General features: G+C 48.6%; 2 protein-coding genes across 4 annotated transcripts in view; both read left to right on the top strand.

Annotated features, from left to right (window-relative positions):
• HM13 (histocompatibility minor 13) overlaps positions 1 to 17419 on the top strand; it is a 50132-nt gene that overhangs the window by 20603 nt on the left and 12110 nt on the right. For all 3 annotated transcript variants that reach the window (XM_053574131.1, XM_053574133.1, XM_053574132.1), the window contains exons 4-9: positions 3077 to 3165; positions 6463 to 6548; positions 6640 to 6765; positions 7537 to 7594; positions 12598 to 12681; positions 16949 to 16985. In XM_053574131.1, coding sequence (XP_053430106.1) covers positions 3077 to 3165; positions 6463 to 6548; positions 6640 to 6765; positions 7537 to 7594; positions 12598 to 12681; positions 16949 to 16985 — 480 coding nt within the window. The remainder of the gene's footprint in view (positions 1 to 3076; positions 3166 to 6462; positions 6549 to 6639; positions 6766 to 7536; positions 7595 to 12597; positions 12682 to 16948; positions 16986 to 17419) is intronic.
• MCTS2 (MCTS family member 2) lies at positions 3172 to 6454 on the top strand. Its single transcript, XM_053574135.1, has one exon. The coding sequence runs from the start codon at positions 4809 to 4811 to the stop codon at positions 5490 to 5492; it is 684 nt and encodes a 227-aa protein (XP_053430110.1). The 5' UTR covers positions 3172 to 4808; the 3' UTR covers positions 5493 to 6454.

Below are 17419 nucleotides of genomic sequence, written 5' to 3' on the forward strand. Positions count from 1 at the left end.
ATGAAAACAATTTTAGTAAAGCATTATTTTATCATACTTTTTAGAAAGTTGACCCAAAAATTAAATTGACTTTTCTTTTTCAATTAAATTGAATTTTCTGAAAGGAAGTCTACAGTGTTGTTAGAATCTACAGGAGCTGCTGATATCTACAAACTTGGAGTCAAACCTTCTTCAGGATCCAAACAAGGTCCAAAGATTCAAGACGGGGAAACTGAGGCTAAGAGGGTTATGGGATTCTAAGGACCACCAGGATTCACAGCTAGTAAAGGCTGAGTGATGTTTTGAGCGTGGGTCTGATTCCAAAACTAGTGTTCTTTACAGTTTTGGCAAAAGCGAAGGCGAAAGGAGAGTTTATAGAGGGTGGGCTGTCCACCTTCTCCCATTGGACCTGTGGTCTCCTGAGGATTGGCAGAAAAGAGGCCTGCTGAAAGACTATAAAGAGCTGTACCTGAGCTGAGATTTCTTTCAGGATCCCCTTCACCTCTACTACCTTCCCCTAGCCCACCTCAAGCCCCTTTGGGAACAAACCACAGCTTGGGGTATTGGAGGAAGGCAGGGGCCACAGCACAGTTATCAAGACTCAAGCCCAAGCAAAATCCCAGATAACCTTTCCTGCCAAGGGAACCTTGGTTTATCTGACTGAGCTCATGTCCCATACAGCTGACCTTTAAGGGGGAAAAAGCCCAGAGGGCTCAAATCTTCCACCCCAGGAGAAGGAAGCAACCACATCACCAGTTTCACTGACCTTTGCCTTCTATCCCCAGGGGAGAAAGATACCAGAATGTAGTTTCTCAGTAGGAAGCAGTGACCTTTAAGTTTAATGTGAGCCATCAGGGAGCAGAAAGAATCTGCCTTCTTCAGAAACTCTTCAGAGTTCAGCAAGCATTTATCAGATGCCTCCCAGGCACCAGGCACCTTCACCTCAAGGTGCAGTGAAGATGATGAGATGGACATGCCCTCCATCCACAAGCTTCTACTCCCCAAGTCACTTGCCTCTTCCCCTGTGTTACCCGGCAGCCCCTTTTTTCTTGAAGTAACAAAGACATCACTCTGGAGACTTTCTACTTAAAACTGCCTTACAGGGTGCCAAGAATTCATTTGATTCTTTTAGTAACCCTACAAAGAAAGAAGGTATTATAGGGCGGCGCCTGTGGCTCAGCGGGTAGGGCGCCGGTCCCATATGCCGGAGGTGGCGGGTTCAAACCCAGCCCCGGCCAAATTAAAAAAAAAAAAAAAAAAAGAAAGAAGGTATTATAGTGTTCAGGATGAGGAAATTGTTGCATTAAGTGAATTTCCAGTGTTATACTGCTTATAAGTGGCAGAGCTGGGATTTGAACCCAGGGACCATGTTCTTAACCATCACACTCTGCCTATTGAGAAACCAAGCACCAAACTAAGGAAGAGGCCAGCTAAGCTGGGTGAAGGTCTAAGCTCCTCAGGCTGCCTTTCTGCCTCTTCCCACACCTGTACACACACTCTGGCTTCAAACTCCCCCAAAAGTGATTCGACGAACCAAGCTGAAAGTAGCTTCAGTTCCAGCCTCCTCTAGTAGCTTCTGCCTGCCAGTACACGCCCTCTCATCATTCATACCACAAGCCCCACAGGGGTCAACTGTTTGACAAGTGGGAAAATAGAAACCTAGAGATGGTTCTTGAATTCTTATCTTTCTCTAAGCCATCTGGTTCCTCAAGAGTCCTGCCTAGCACTGTGACTAGGTACTTCCTGGCCTGCCTCCTGTCAGTTGTGAGGACCATTCCTGGATTTGCCTAGCTCACTAGCAATTATCAGCCCAATGTGATATTGCAAATGCTTTCAAGCTCAGGCTCTAGAGGAGTGTGCCACAGTTTCTACTTCTGCAGGCCTAGTGGAGGGCTGAGCTTCTCACTTGCCTTCTCTTATCTTCACAGTAAACCTTTGATAAGGTGATAGTATTGTCCCTACATACAAGTGAGGAGACTTAAGGCCTGGGACACTGAGCTGCTCTTCCAGAGCCACAGAGCTGGTGCATGACAGAGCAGGCTTTGGGGCTGAGCAGCCTAAGCTTGTAGCTACTTAACAGTACTGCTGGGAGCAGCTATATTGAGAGGCCCTGGTTTGCTAATCTTGCTCTGAAGATGATCAAGAAAAGAATATCTACATTCTTGCCCAGCTGAGAAGTAGGGCATACCGGGTAATCAGTACTTCTAGAGGTGAAGCCAGACTGGTCTTGAGCAACAGAGGCCTTTGTGGAAGAAGTGAATGTGATGATCCTGCCCTGGGGGTTGAGATTCATCTAACTGATCGATTCCGGCTGAGTTTATAAAAGTCTCAGGCCTGTTGCTGGTGAGCGGAATGACAAGTCACCAAGTAGGGTGGAGGTAACCATCAGTCATTTGATTTGATAGGTCTGGAATATGCTTCTTGACAAATTCATACAGGTGGTGCATGGGCCAGACTTTGAGATCCATTGCTTTCCCCAAAACTATATTTTACATGAAAGTCTATCCACCACTGCTTTGCATTTCTTTGGTGGTTACAAAAAAGGCAGTTGGAGGCGGGGCATGATGGCTCACACCTGTAATCCCAGTAATCCCAGCACTCTGGGAGGCCGAGGCAGGTGGATTGCCTGAGCTCATGGGTTCAAGACCAGTCTGAGCCAAAGCAAGACCCTGTCTCTAAAAATAGCTGGGCGTTGTGGCAGGCGCCTTTAGTCCCAGCTACTTGGGAGGCTGAGGCAAGAGAATTGCTTGAGCCCAAGAGCTTGTGGTTACTGTGAGCTATGATGCTACAGCACTCTACCAAAGGCAACGAAGTGAGACTGTCTCAAAAAAAAATGCAACTTCGAAATCACCAGGAGTTCAGAGACATAGGTTGGAGCCTCGACTTAGACATCAGCTCCTCGTGTGGCCCCAGAGCAAGTCCTTAACCTCTGAGGGCCTATTCCACATCTGTACCAGAGGAACAATAACACTTACCTATCAGATCAGGTGTGAGGGTGCCAGGAGATAACAGCTGTGAGTGTTGGGGGAAAGGACTTGTCAGGGCTGTGATTGCTACAGGGGCTCTATTTGCCAACCTGCTTTATCTTTCCTTCTAGCCCCTTCATGAATAAGTTTTTTCCAGCCAACTTCCCAAATCGACAGTACCAGCTGCTCTTCACACAGGGCTCTGGGGAGAGCAAGGAAGGTCAGTGCTGCCCGCTCTTCCCCTATGGTGTGCCGTGGGTGTCTTCTGCCACCATTCCCTTTGTCTCTACAACATTAGGGTTCTCCAATAGAGGAAGTGATGGAAGAAGTGGGTTCTGGGATCTCAAGGCCTGGGTTCACATCCCAGTTCTTGCTTCTACCTAGACACAGGATCCTGGGTGAATGCCTTACCTCTCTGAGCACTGGGTGTTTTTGTTAGGTAGTGGTTGTTTTTAAATTAAATCTGTAAAATGAAAATGATAATCTGCCTCCTTCATGGGCATGTTGTTAGGACTAAGTAAATGATAAATGGAAAACATTCAGCACACTGCCTGGCTCATAGTAAAGCACTCAGTAAAAGTTGACCTTTACAACTAACTATTTTTATTGTGTTTATTTTTAATATGATTGGTATTCCTCCTAAGATTTGGGAAGGGAGGGCGACGCCTGTGGCTCAGTTGGTGAGGCACCAGCCCCATGTACCGAGGGTGGCGGGTTCAAACCTGGCCCGGCTGAACTGCAACCAAAAAATAGCTGGGCGTTGTGGCGGGCGCCTGTAGTCCCAGCTACTTGGGAGGCTGAGGCAGGAGAATCGCTTAAGCCCAGGAGTTGGAGGTTGCTGTGAGCTGTGTGATGCCATGGCACTCTACCGAGGGCCATAAAGTGAGACTCTTGTCTCTACAAAAAAAAAAAAAAAAGATTTGGAAAGGGAGCTCCACAGTTCTTCAAAAACAAAAACTGTGGGGAATTGGGAGGAGCCTAGGATTTATGGGTCAGTTAGGATACTGGTTCGAATGCTGTAAAGATTATCACTGGTGGCTCAGCGCCTGTAGCACTGTGGTTAAGGCACCAGTCACATGTACCAAGGGTGGTAGGTTCAAACCCGGCCCGGGCCAGCTGAACAATGACAACTATGACCAAAAATATGGCCAGGCGTTTGTGGCGGGCACCTGTAGTCCCAGCTGCGTGGGAGGCTGAGGCAAGAGAATCGCTTGATCCCAAGAGTTTGAGGTTGCTGTGAGCTGTGATGCCACAGCACTCTACCGAGGGTGACATAGTGAGACTCGGTCTCAAAAAAAAAAAATTATCAGTAGCTCAACCGAGTAGAAGGTACTTACTCTCCCGGATGCGTGGCATATTCTGCCTTGTCCCCTAGAGAGCAATGATTGCTTTTTGCATTTCTAGTGCATCTATGCCAAATAAATTATTTTAGAGGTTTATAAAGAAGGCTAAACTTGAGGCCACAGCGTCTTCAGAGTTCCAGGCCCCTTCAGTCTCAGGTTCCGCCATGCTGGGGGGTGGTTCTTGGATCCAGGATGGTGACAACCACTCGACAGTCCAGCCAAAGGGAAGAAGAGGCATCCGTGTTCCAGGCCATTTCGTTACAAAGGAGAATCTGGAAAATGGCCGTGAGTCGGCCTTGTGTCCAGTTAGAAATAATCATCAGGGTGCGCCCCTCCATGCTTTTCTTCCGGCAACCAAAATTGTGTCACGGCTTGTTTTCCAAGTCCCGCCCTCTCAGCAACCCGGGGCCACTGGACGGGACCCGGTAGTTTGCCGAAGAATGGGTAGCGTGCCCACGTGACGTGGCCTTCAGAAGACCGGAAGTGGTCATATTTCGTAGGCCGTAAAGCGCGGCTGCCTATGTTCAGTTTCCGGTTAGCGACAACGGCATCAGACCGTACGCGCCGGCTTCGGTGTAGGGGACGCTGCCCAACTGTGCCGATTCCGTTTCGTTCCCTTTCCGGGCCTTTCTCTGCCGTCGTCCTTTCACCTTGGATCATGTTCAAGAAATTTGATGAAAAGGAAAATGTGTCCAACTGCATCCAGTTGAAAACTTCAGTTATTAAGGGTATTAAGAACCAACTGATAGAGCAGTTTCCAGGTATTGAACCATGGCTTAATCAAATCATGCCTAAGAAAGATCCTGTCAAAATAGTCCGATGCCATGAACATACAGAAATTCTTACAGTAAATGGAGAATTACTATTTTTTAGACAAAGGAAGGGGCCTTTTTATCCAACTCTAAGGCTACTTCACAAGTATCCTTTTATCCTGCCACACCAGCAGGTTGATAAAGGAGCCATCAAATTTGTGCTCAGTGGAGCAAATATCATGTGTCCGGGTTTAACTTCTCCTGGAGCTAAGCTTTACCCTGTTGCGGTAGATACGATTGTTGCGGTCATGGCAGAAGGTAAACAGCATGCTCTGTGTGTTGGCGTCATGAAGATGTCTGCAGAAGATATTGAGAAAGTCAACAAAGGAATTGGCATTGAAAACATCCATTATTTAAATGATGGGCTATGGCACATGAAGACCTTTAAATGAGTCTCAGAAGGAATACAGTTGGGGGGCTGAATATGGATATTGTACTTTATGTGTTTGTGTATGTATGTGACAGCATGAAGACAATGCCTCTGTGGTTATGCTAAATAAATTTAACAGTTTTAAGGAAAAAAAATCAGGGTTCTGTTACCACAGAGGAGATAACAGAAACTGCGGGACAAGCAGCAAGCAACCTGTTACACTGGAATCTGAAAAGAAGAGCTGCACTCTGACTCTGGGCAAGCTGCACCTCTTCTCTGGACTTCCTTATTTGGAAATGAAAAATAATGAGTCTAAGGATGTCTACAAGAGGGCCCCCCACAAGATCAACCTCAGGGACTCCTTCCTGCCTTTTTTCCAAGCCTCCATTTCTTAACCACCTTCTTATTCTGCTCGTGAACTAAGAGCTGCCAGCAAACTTCTTGATTCCTTTGGTGGCAAAGTAGAAGGGTTCCAAAATGAACTAGGACCTTGCTAACTACCTGGGTTCAATGGTAGCTGGCATTTATTGAGCACCCACTGTGTGCCAGACACTGTGCTGAGTGCATTGTAAGAACTGTCTTACTTAACTCCCCACAGCAGCTCCATGAGAGAGGTACTATTATCCTCTTTTCACAGATTAAAAAACAAGCTCAGAGAGGGAACTGCTTTCCCGAAGGTTTCCCAAACCCAGCTACAAGCGACAAAGCTTGTGCTTCTTTCACTAAGGACCACCTCCCAGTGACCCTGCACCAGGCTTGTATTCTCTCTGGGCCTCAGCTCCTTTCTCTAGGAAATTGGAGGAATTGGAGGTGACTCCAGTGAGGCCCCACCCTCCTGAAACTCCCCCCCAGTCTGAAGCAGATGAGGCTTAGCCCCCCAGCCAGCGGGCTTCTGACATTGCCCACAGTCATGCTGTCCTCCGTCCAGGGGCTGACAGGTGGGAGGGGCAGCCCTGCCTTGGGGAGTGGACTTACCTGGCCTCTCTGCTCAGAGATCGTCAATTATGAGTTTGACACCAAGGACCTGGTATGCTTGGGCCTGAGCAGCATCGTTGGTGTCTGGTACCTGCTGCGGAAGGTAAGTAGCCAAGGCCTGGGCACAGGGGAGGCTGGGTTGACAGGGCAGGGTCAGGGCACAGTGAGCTGGTCTCATTTCTGCCTTTCCCCAGCACTGGATTGCCAACAACCTTTTTGGCCTGGCCTTCTCCCTCAATGGGGTAGAGCTCCTGCACCTGAACAATGTCAGCACTGGCTGCATCCTGCTGGGTGGACTCTTTATCTACGATGTTTTCTGGGTAAGTCAGGTGGGGAGACCAAGGATGTCCAGCCCCAGGGCGCCCTCACCTTCCTACTCCCCTGCCTGACCCAAGTTGACAGAGGTATGGTATAGAGCAGCTACCTTGGAGTAGAAGTCAGGATCTCAGAGCAGGTCCTCTCTGGGCCCATCTGTGAAAGGGAGTCAGACAGAACAGACTCCACCTCTTTCTAAGAACAGTCTGTGCGCAGTGCCTTCCAACCACTCTCACGTCTTCCTCACAGTGTCCCTAGTGGGGGCATTACTTTATCGGCGTTTCCTCAGCAAGCAAGCTGAGATTCAGAGAAGTCCAGGGAGAGGAAGTAGAATGCTAATGAATGAACCCAGCCAGGGCACTAATCTGGGAGGAAGAGGCTGGCTGTGCTCTGGCTGCACAACAGCCCTGGGCTAAGGGACCTCTCATATTCTGAGAGGCATTGCAGAACCTGGCCTGGGCACCTGTTCCCTTGCCCCACACAGCCTCTTCACCCCAGGACTTTATCACTTGGGAGGAGTGGAATGCTGAGCAAACATCGGCTTCCTGGCTTGGACCATTGGAGGTTTTTCAGTACACCACATTTCCCCTTTGTTGCCCTGAACCAGTATCAGTTCACCACCTCACCTCAACTTTAGATCTTCACTGGAGCTCCTTGCAGCTCCCTGCCCTTCTCCCCACAGATCTCAGGCAGTAGCACAGCTAGAAGCCCAGGAACAGCCATTCTTTCCTATCCATCACTTTACTTCCTTCCAAACTCCTCTCTTCTCTTTCTAGGTATTCGGCACCAACGTGATGGTGACAGTGGCCAAGTCCTTTGAGGCACCAATAAAATGTAAGTGACCACCCCCACCATGGGGAACCCCTCTGTCCACCCCAGTTGGCCCATGTCCTCATGGCCCCTGTTTTGTGTTAAGTGCCTCTCCTATGTCTTCCCCACATGCCTCTTCTTCCAACAGGCTTTCTTACATCCCTCCAGCCTGGTTTGCTTCTCGGTGATTCATCTGGTTGTACTCACAAGCAGGCATCCCCTGCCCACCCAGGCCCTGGCCTCTGGCCCCTTGGTCACAGTGCAGCATGGTGTGAGATGAGCTGGAGTGGGAGCAGGCGTGGAGGGGAGTGTATTTAACCCAGGCCGGGGTGGGCACACAGAGGCTTTGCAGGAGATTGGACCTCACCTCTGCACTGAGACCAGAAGCTTCCCTCACTGTGATCCCCTTGACATTTGAGTATTGGGTGCTGTCTACCTTACATCTGCTTTGGTTTTGTTATTCAGGACCTTTGTTGTTTATTGTTTAGAAAATCCAACTACTGGTTGAGCATCTCTAATTCAAAAATCTGAAATCCCAACTGCTCCAAAATCTAGAACTTTCTGAGCATTGATAGAACACAAGTGGAAAATTCCACACATAAGTACTTAACACAAACTTTGTTTCTTGTACAAAATTATATGGTGGACACCTGTAGTCCCAGCTACTTCAGAGGCTGAGGTGGGAGAATCACTTGAGCCCAAGAATTTGAGGTTACAGTGAGCTGTGATCACACCACTGAACTTCAGCCTGAGTGACCTAGTGAGACCTTGTTCATTAAAAAATAAGTGAATAGGCTCCGTGCCTGTGGTTCAAGTGGCTAAGGCGCCAGCCACATACACCTGAGCTGGCGGGTTCAAATCCTGCCCAAGCCCACCAAACAACAATGAAGGCTGCAACCAAAAAATAGCCGGGCATTGTGGCAGGCACCTGTAGTCCCAGCTACTTGGGAGGCAGAGACAGGAGAATTGCTTGAGCCCAGGAGTTGGAGGTTGCTGTGAGCTGTGATGCCCCAGTACTCTACCCAGGTGACAGCTTGAGGCTCTGTCTCAAAAAAAATAATAAATAAAGTGAACAGGGCGGCACCTGTGGCTCAAAGGAGTAGGGTGCCGGCCCCATTTGCCAGAGGTAGCAGTTTCAAACCCAGCCCCGGCCAAAAACTGCAAAAATAATAATAGTAATAAGTAAATAAATATAATATATAAGATTACTTGCAGGCTATATATGTAAGGTATAATATAAATGACAGCAGTGCCCGTAGCTCAGTGGGTAGGGCGCCAACCACATACACCAAGGCTGGTGGGCTCGAGCCCAGTCCTGGCCGGCTAAACAATGACAACTGCAACAACAACAACAACAACAAAAAAATAGCCGGGCGTTGTGGCGAGCTCCTGTAGTCTCAGCTACTTGGGAGGCTGAGTCAAGAGAATTGCTTAAGCCCAAGAGTTTGAGGTTGCTGTGAGCTGTAATGTCACAGCACTCTACCGAGGGCAACATAGTAAGATTCTGTCTCAAAAATAAATAAATAAATAAATGACTTGGCACTCCAGGGGGCCAAGGCAGGAGGATTGCTTGAGATCAAGAGTTCAAGACCAGTCTAAGCAAAGCAAGGCCTTGTCTCTACTAAAAATAGAAAAATTAGCTAGGTATGATGGCAGGCACCTGTAGTCCCAGCTACTCGGGAAGCTAAGGCAGGAGGATTGCTTGAACCCAGGAGTTTGAGGTTGTTGTGACTGGTGCTGAGGCCATGGTACTGGCTCTGTCTCCAATAAAGAAACCTTACATGAATTTCCTGTTTAGATTTAAGTCCCATACCCAAGATTTACAAATATTTCCGAATCCAAAACAATCTGAAATGTTTCCGGTCCCAAGCATTTCAGATAAGTGATACTCAACTTGTTTAACATCATCAAACAAGGGAGCAATTTTCTTATCTTACTCTATAATAAACTAAGGGGTAGAAGACTCAGGATTGTCTTGATGACCTTTAGTGGAGTCACCAGGAGCCAAGGTCATTTCAGTCCTCCCACACCACCATTCTCAGCATGTCCACTTGTCCTTTAGCTCATCCCTCATAGTTCCAAAACGGCTGCCACAGTCCTTAGCATTGATTCTTCACACAGCTGTGTCCAGAGGCAGAAAAGGGAAACTGTCTCTTTTTCATTAAGGAGGGATGGTTTTCTCCAAATCCCTCACGTAGTCTTCCTCATATTTTATTGGCCAAAATTGGGTCATAGGCCCAAGTCCAAACCATTCATGAGTAAAGGGGATAGGAAAGCATGATTCACTTGGAGTCCAAGCCTCAGGGTAATCAAGAACCACTATCTGAGACCACAAGGCTGAAAGAGGGTGACAAAATCAGTCATGTGTGATAGTAAGGAAGAAGAGGAAGACACTGTTGGGAAGGCAGTCAGCAGTGCATGAGTGCCCTGGCTCATGGGAGTGGGCAGGCAGGGGTAGTCCTCTCAGGGAATCAAGAAACAGTTGTCTTAGTCCAGGTACAGGGGCTCACACCTATAATCCTAGTACTTTGGAAAGCCAAGGCAGGAGAATCTCTTGAGCCTGAGCAAGAGAGAAACCCCATCTCTACTAAAAATAGAAACATTAGCCAGGTGTCACAGAGAGCACCTGAAGTCCCAGCTACTCAGGAGGCTGAGGCAGGAGGATCACTTGAAGCCAGGAGTGTGAGTTGCTGTGAGCCAGCCTGATGCCATGGTACTCTAGCCTAAGCAACAAAGTGAGACTGTCATTTAAAAAAAAAGAGGTGGCGCCTGTTAAGGCGCCAGCCACATACACCAGAGCTGATGGGTCCAAATCCAGCCCGGGCCTGCCAAATGATGACAACTACAACCCAAAAAATAGCCGGGCGTTCTGGTGGTTGCCTGTAGTCCCAGCTACTCGGGAGGCTGAAGCAAGAGAATCGCTTAAGCCCAGGAGTTGGAGGTTGCTGGTTGTCTACCCAGGGCGACAGCTTGAGGCTCTATCTCAAAAAAAAAAAAAGGCAATAGTGATCTATTGCTGTTTCTCGTGTTTTCATTCTCCACCACTCCAGACAGGTTTTCTCCATGCACTGGGGTTAGGGGGCTGGTTCATACCACAAACTGCTTCCAAATTTTGTGGTCCTAGCTCAGTGATCCCAGAGGAAAACAAGTTTCTCCTAGCTTCGAATAAACCTGCATAGCCTAGCCTGGCTTGTGAGCCAGACACTCCCACTGGGAGAGGGAAAATCATGACGGACAGGTCGAGGTCAAAGCCCTCTCTAGTGGGGGCATAGTGTTTGAATTGGCAGGCCCCCAGAACCAGTATAGAAGGGGAGGGCAGTTGTCAAGTAGAGCAAGGGAACAGATGCTGGGCAAGCCAGAACAGTTATTCTCCACATGCTTTGATGGATGAGCCCAGGGGGATTGGGAGCACAGAGAACTCAGCCAAGGTGTCAGAAAAAGCTTTTCTGGGTCATGAAGGATGAATATGCATTTATCAAGCGTGCAGGGGCAGTATGGGTGTTTGAAAGAGAATGCGCAGCTTCAGCATAGGGCTGGAGGCAGGAAAATGCATGGAGGTTCCTAAGATGAGAGAATCAGGGAGAGAATGTAGACAAGCTCAGGGGAACAGCAGCTGAGTTCTGGGGGAATTGACTGGAAAAAGGTGGGCAGAGGCCAGAATTGGGTAAGCCAAGAATGTCATGCCAAGGAGCTTGGACACTGCCTAATAGGCAGTGGATCAGCAGGGAAATGGAACTGTCTTACCTGATTTCTGATGCTTGGGATCTGTTTTTTTGAGTTGAAGAGAAGGCCTATAGCCTTCTGCTACTAAGACTAGAGGTAGAAAAACAGAATAAGTAAGTGCAGATATGCTGAAATCAGGCCACCTGGCCTTGAATCTCAGTCCTGCCACTTACCAACAATGTTGCTTTGGGGAGGAGGCTTAACCTCTCTGAGCCCTGGTTTCCATGTCTGAATAATGGAGACAATAGTCTTTACCCCTCAGAATTGAATGGTACCAGGATTGAGAGGATCCACTGAAGAAATCTGTAAGTCATTGTGCGCTGCCCACTTGAAGCTGGAAGAAGCAGGCAGGGCAAGGGCATCTACACATTTATTAGGGAAGCACACGTTTACCCAGAACCTCTAGCGTGCCTCTGTGTACATGCTGTTGGCCAAAGCCTCATCATAGGACCACCCCTGGCTGCAAGGGAATCAGGAATTCAGAGGACAGGATTGTCCTGATTGACTTAGTCTGATACCATATGTGATCTGTCCCCTGGGAAGGCTACCCCACAGAGAGTCAGGATGGGGTTGGTAAAGGAAGGCGTGGGATAGCAGTTAATGTGTGCAGATCATCTAATCCTCACCAGAACCCTGTGGGATCGGTTCTGTTGTTCTATCTGTTTCACAGGTGAGAAAACTAAGTCAATCCCGTTATAGCCACCATCTGCTGTGACTGGATACAGGGAGACGGTCCTCCCTAATCTGTATTTGTTATCCAAATAGTCTGTCCAGCAGGATTTCTGAGTGGAGGCTTTAAGCATGAAATTTGCAGGTGTGTGGCCTTTTCTCCCTCAGTGAATACAGAAGGAGCCTATAGGCCAGGTTCCTTATCCTACTTCAGAGTAAGAGCCACCATCTGTCCATACCCCTTTGTAGTGAGATAGAAAACCTTTTAGATATCAGCACTGTGTGGCTCTTTTCTTTCATGTACTGGGCATTAGGGTCAATCTCATTTAGCCAAAGGGTTCTCTACCTACATAACCGCCTTGAAATGGTACAGTAGGTGAGTTACAGTTCAAAAAAGGCGTTAAACCTTCAGCCTAAATGACTTCCGCCAAATTCTTCCCCACTCTAACCAGCTGTGATTCCAGATGGAGCTATTACCCTTCTGCCTGTCAGCCAACATCCTCCCACCTCCCCATCGCAACCCCCACTCAGAAACAACAAATGTGTGGGTTTCATACAACAGGGGTGGGGCCTAGGAGTTAAGAAGAGTAAGCTGGGCTCCACCAGGCTGCTCACATCCTTTCCTCCCCTTGCAGTGGTGTTTCCCCAGGATCTGCTGGAGAAAGGCCTTGAAGCAGACAACTTTGCCATGCTGGGACTTGGGGATATCGTCATTCCAGGTAAGCTTGCTAGGGTACAGACTGTAGTGTAACTGATGGAGATGGTAGCGTCTGGAAGAAGGGGGATTACTCCAAAGCAGACTGCTTTACTGCCAGTAAAGGAAAAAAGAAAGAGAAAGCCTTAGGCTGAGTAATGCCAACGCCTAAACCTGGGTCAGGCCAGGATGTGGTAAAAGGATTGCACATCAATACACAGTTACCGGGTGCCAGTCACATGCCAGGCCCCAAGCTGGGCCTTGGTCAGATGGCAGTGAGAAGACTGTCCTCATGGAGCTTCTCACCAAGGTAAACAAACATTATTAAAGAACTACACAGTAATATTAGACAATGACAGACTGAAATATGCTCTAGGAAAAGGCACATTTTTAAGACATGCCCCCTTCCCACATTTTACAGATATGCTAGAATGGCCATCCATAGTCCCCTTGCTCCTCCTCCCTCTGCTGAATGCACACTGTATGTGGCACATGGCTCCTGTGTCTACGTTCTCTGCAGAAGGACATGTGCGTGCACACCTGCTTGTCCACACAAGCTGGCCTTTGAGGCCCCAGATCTACATATAGATGCTAGCAGGTGTGCCTATAGATAAAGGCACAGGAGCCCCATCCATAGTCCCAAGCGTGGGCATACATCCCATAGTCTTGCCTCACCTTGGGGCACCAGCTGCTCAAACAACCAATCAAGAGACCATGGGCAAAGCTGAGCTGTCACTCTGAAGGCAGCTGAAGTGGCTGAGGCTTGGCAGAGGTGGGCCCAGTGATGGGACAGTGAACACCCAGAGGGCATACTTATCTTCCTAATCTTGGAGTGAAGGTTAGAAGCTTGCTTAAAAGAAAATTTGGAGGGGCCAGGTGCAGTGGTTCACAATTATAATCCTAGCACTCTGGGAGGCTGAGGCAGGTGGATTACCTAAGCTCATGGGTTCAAGACCAGCCTGAGCCAGAGCAAGACCCCCATTTCTATAAACATAGCCAGGTGTTGTGGTGTGCACCTGTAGTCCCAGCCACTCAGGAGGCTGAGGCAAGAGCATCACTTGAGCCCAAGAGTTTGGGATTGCTGTGAGCCATGACACTACATCACTCTACAGAAGGCAACAAAGTGAGACTCTGTCTCAAAAAAAAGAAAAAATTGGAGCAAATGAAAAACCAGCTTAGGGTGGCATCTGTGGCTCAGTGACTAGGGTACCGGCCCCATATACCAAGGGTGGCAGGTTTGAACCCAGCCCCAGCCAAACTGCAACAAAAAATAGCCAGGTGTTGTGGTGGGCATCTGTAGTCCCAGCTACTCGGGAGGCTGAGGCAAGAGAATTGCCTAAGCCCAAGAACTGGAGGTTGCTGTGAGCTGTGACACTATGGCACTCTACCAAGGGTGATAAAGTGAGACTCTGTCTCTCAAAAAAAAGAAAAGAAAAGCCAGCTTATTTTCTATTGTAGAACATGATAGCAATTCTTTTTTTTTTTTTTTTTGTAGAGACAGAGTCTCACTTTATGGCCCTCGGTAGAGTGCCGTGGCCTCACACAGCTCACAGCAACCTCCAACTCCTGGGCTTATGAGATTCTCTTGCCTCAGCCTCCCAAGTAGCTGGGACTACAGGCGCCCACCACAACGCCCGGCTGTTTTTTGGTTGCAGTTTGGCCGGGGCCGGGTTTGAACCCGCCACCCTCGGTATATGGGGCTGGCGCCTTACGGACTGAGCCACACAGTGCCGCCCCATGATAGCAATTTTTTTTTTTTTTTTTTTTTTTTTTTGTAGAGACAGAGTCTCACTGTACCGCCCTCGGGTAGAGTGCCGTGGCATCACACGGCTCACAGCAACCTCTAACTCCCGGGCTTACGCGATTCTCTTGCCTCAGCCTCCCGAGCAGCTGGGACTACAGGCGCCCGCCACAACACCCGGCTATTTTTTTTGTTGTTGTTGCAGTTTGGCCGGGGCTGGGTTTGAACCCGCCACCCTCGGCATATGGGGCCGGCGCCCTACTCACTGAGCCACAGGCGTCGCCCCATGATAGCAATTCTAATAACTTAGAGTGATCCAGGCACTTCTGTGTGTGATACTTGGGTCTTGTGACATACATGGAGATGATGCAGAGGCTTTCCCTGTTGTACCACTGAGGCCAACGCTCAGAAATGAAGGGCCTGATACAAATTCACACAGGAGTAAACAACAGGGCCAGGATACAGACCATGTTTACCTGACTACAACAAAGGTTACACCATCAGACCAGCTAATGTAACAGTAATACAACCATAGTATGGTAATACTAATGGCAGCCATCATTTGCCAAACACCTGTTATGTGCCAAGCATTGTGGTGGGTGCTTTTTATATGTTATCTTTACTATAGCAGCCCAATGAGGTACAGTATTTCCGTTTTACAGATGAGGCAAGTAAGGTTCAAAGAGATGGTTCAACTTGTCTAAGCCATGAAACCCAAGAGTTTTCATATATTAAGTAGTACTGTGAGGGAGACTTGCTTCCCCAGGAGAAAGTGGCTTCATTAAACAGAAGAAATTGAGTCTTATAAAAGCATTTGGCTCACCATCCAGAGCATGGTCCCTGACAGGCATCCACACAAACTTCCCTGGTGTTCTTGTTACTCATAACAGATACAGCATATCTGTACTTATCTGTCCCTTCTTGCCTTGTATATAGATTAGATATAGGTACATCCCCTCCAGGCTGGGCGTGGTGGCTCACACCTGTAATCCTAGCACTGTGGAAGGCCGAGGCAGGTGGATTGCTTGAGCTCAGGAATTCAAGACCAGCCTGAGCAAGAGTGAGACCCATCTCTACTAAAAATAGGGTGGCCTTGTGGCTTGAAGGAGTAAGGCACCAGCCCCATCTGCCGGAGGTGGTGGGTTCAAACCCAACCCCGGCCAAAAACTGCAAAAAAAAAAAAAAAATACTTCAACCCATCTCTACTAAAAATAGAAGAAATAGGCAGGTATTGCGTCAGGCACCTGTAACCCAGGAACTCAGGAGGCTGAGGCAGGAGAATCACTTGAGCCCAAGAGATTGAGGTTGCTGTGAGCTGTGATGCCGTGTAACTCTACACAAGGCAATGGAGTGAGATTCTGTCTCAAAAACAAATCTTACAGCAATCAGATACAGGTAAGTTGAGCTTGTTCTCGCAGATTCTTGGTGGAGCCTTGTTCGGGCATTATTGCTGGCAGGACTGGAATCCCTGTATTCTTTGGAGGACAGTTGTGGAATTCAGCCACCAGAGGGCACTGAGTGCCCAGCTTTGTTTCCAGAAAGACAGCATTTTGTCTGCTGTCTCCACCCAGCTCCTTATTCACAGTTCCCTGAGGACTAGCTCATTTCCTGTATGTCTTCCTCCAGTGAAGGAGACAGACACGGGAACAGATGTGTGTGCAGGACACAGAGGCTGGACTGGCTGTGTCTCAGGGACGCTTAGGCTTCTGGGGTGTCTCCCTGGTTTGAAAGTGCAGTGGGTGGACAGAGGTGATGTCCTCTGCAGAGCTCCTGCAGAGTTCCTGATGATCTGCTGCTTGCTCCTACTTCCCTACCAGCCAGGCAGCTGCCACAGAGGTCTTTTCCAAAACCTGTTTAGGTTGTTCTCCTGCTTAGAACTCTTCCAGTGTGTCCCCTTACTTGGGACAAAGGCCAACTCCTCCCATGGCCCTCAGGGCCCTGCATGGCTGGTCCATCCTTTAGCTACTCTGCCTTGCCACCTTACTGGTCCCTCAGATCCTGCTCTACCTCTGAGCCTCCTTCCCTCAGGACCTTTGCACATACTGTTCCTTCTTCCTGGCAGGTGTCACTTCAGAGAAGCCCTCCTTCCCCCTCCACCACCACTACTCCCAGCCTTGGTCTCATCCCTGACACACCTTCTTGTGACACAGGAAGCCCCCTTTCACAGTTATACTCTTACAGTGGTTTTGTAACTATCTGAGGTACGTCACGGCATGGCTGCTCCTCACTGCCTTGGCTAAGCTCTGTGTGCAATGAGTTTGCTTACTCCTGTGTTGCCTGCGTACTCAGCAGGCACTCAATAAACACAGCATGATGCTCTGAGGTGCTGGAGCATTATAATCACAGGCCAAAGAAAAATCCCAGGGCCTTCTCATCATTCCAGGTAGAGAAATGGGATTTCCACTGGCACTTGACAGTGTTGGTCACACCCTTGTTCCCCCACAATTGCTCCATGACAGGGAACCCTTGAATGGGGACCAGGACCCAGTCTCTTGTTGGTACAATGTCCTCCTTCCATACTATCTCTCTAACCCTGGCTTTCTCCCTGCAGGAATCTTTATTGCCTTGTTGCTGCGTTTCGACATCAGGTAAGTGAATGAGGGCCCACCCTGGGCTGGGGTTCTCCAGTGGCTTGCAGGAACCCCAAGGGCATACCTCAGGGGACCAGACCCTCCACCCCCACAGCAGCCAAAGCCATTCTGATTTTATCTACATTTCACATTTTGAAGTTCCAAATGTCCAAAGAGCCTGTGGTCAGATGTTTTAAAAGTTAAGAGTCACAAACCAGACTAGGTACAGTGGCTCATGGCAGTAATCCTAGCACTCTGAGAGGTGGAGACTGGCGGATTGCTTGAGCTCAGGAGTGAAAGCAGCCTGAGCAAGAGCAAGAACCTGCCTCTACTAAAAATAGAAAAATCTAACTAGATTCTGTGGTGGGCACCTGTAGTCCCAGCTACTCTGGAGGCTGTGGCAAGGGTATTGCTCAAGTTCAAGAGTTTGAGGTTGCCGTGAGCTGTGATTC

The sequence above is a fragment of the Nycticebus coucang genome, chromosome 21, assembly GCF_027406575.1.
Source record: "Nycticebus coucang isolate mNycCou1 chromosome 21, mNycCou1.pri, whole genome shotgun sequence".
NCBI classification, from domain to species: Eukaryota; Metazoa; Chordata; class Mammalia; order Primates; family Lorisidae; genus Nycticebus; species Nycticebus coucang.

What these genes read in the sequence shown, in the direction of transcription:
- MCTS2 (XM_053574135.1), top strand. Translation starts at nt 4,809, where the DNA reads ATGTTCAGTTTCCGGTTAGCGACAACGGCATCAGACCGTACGCGCCGG.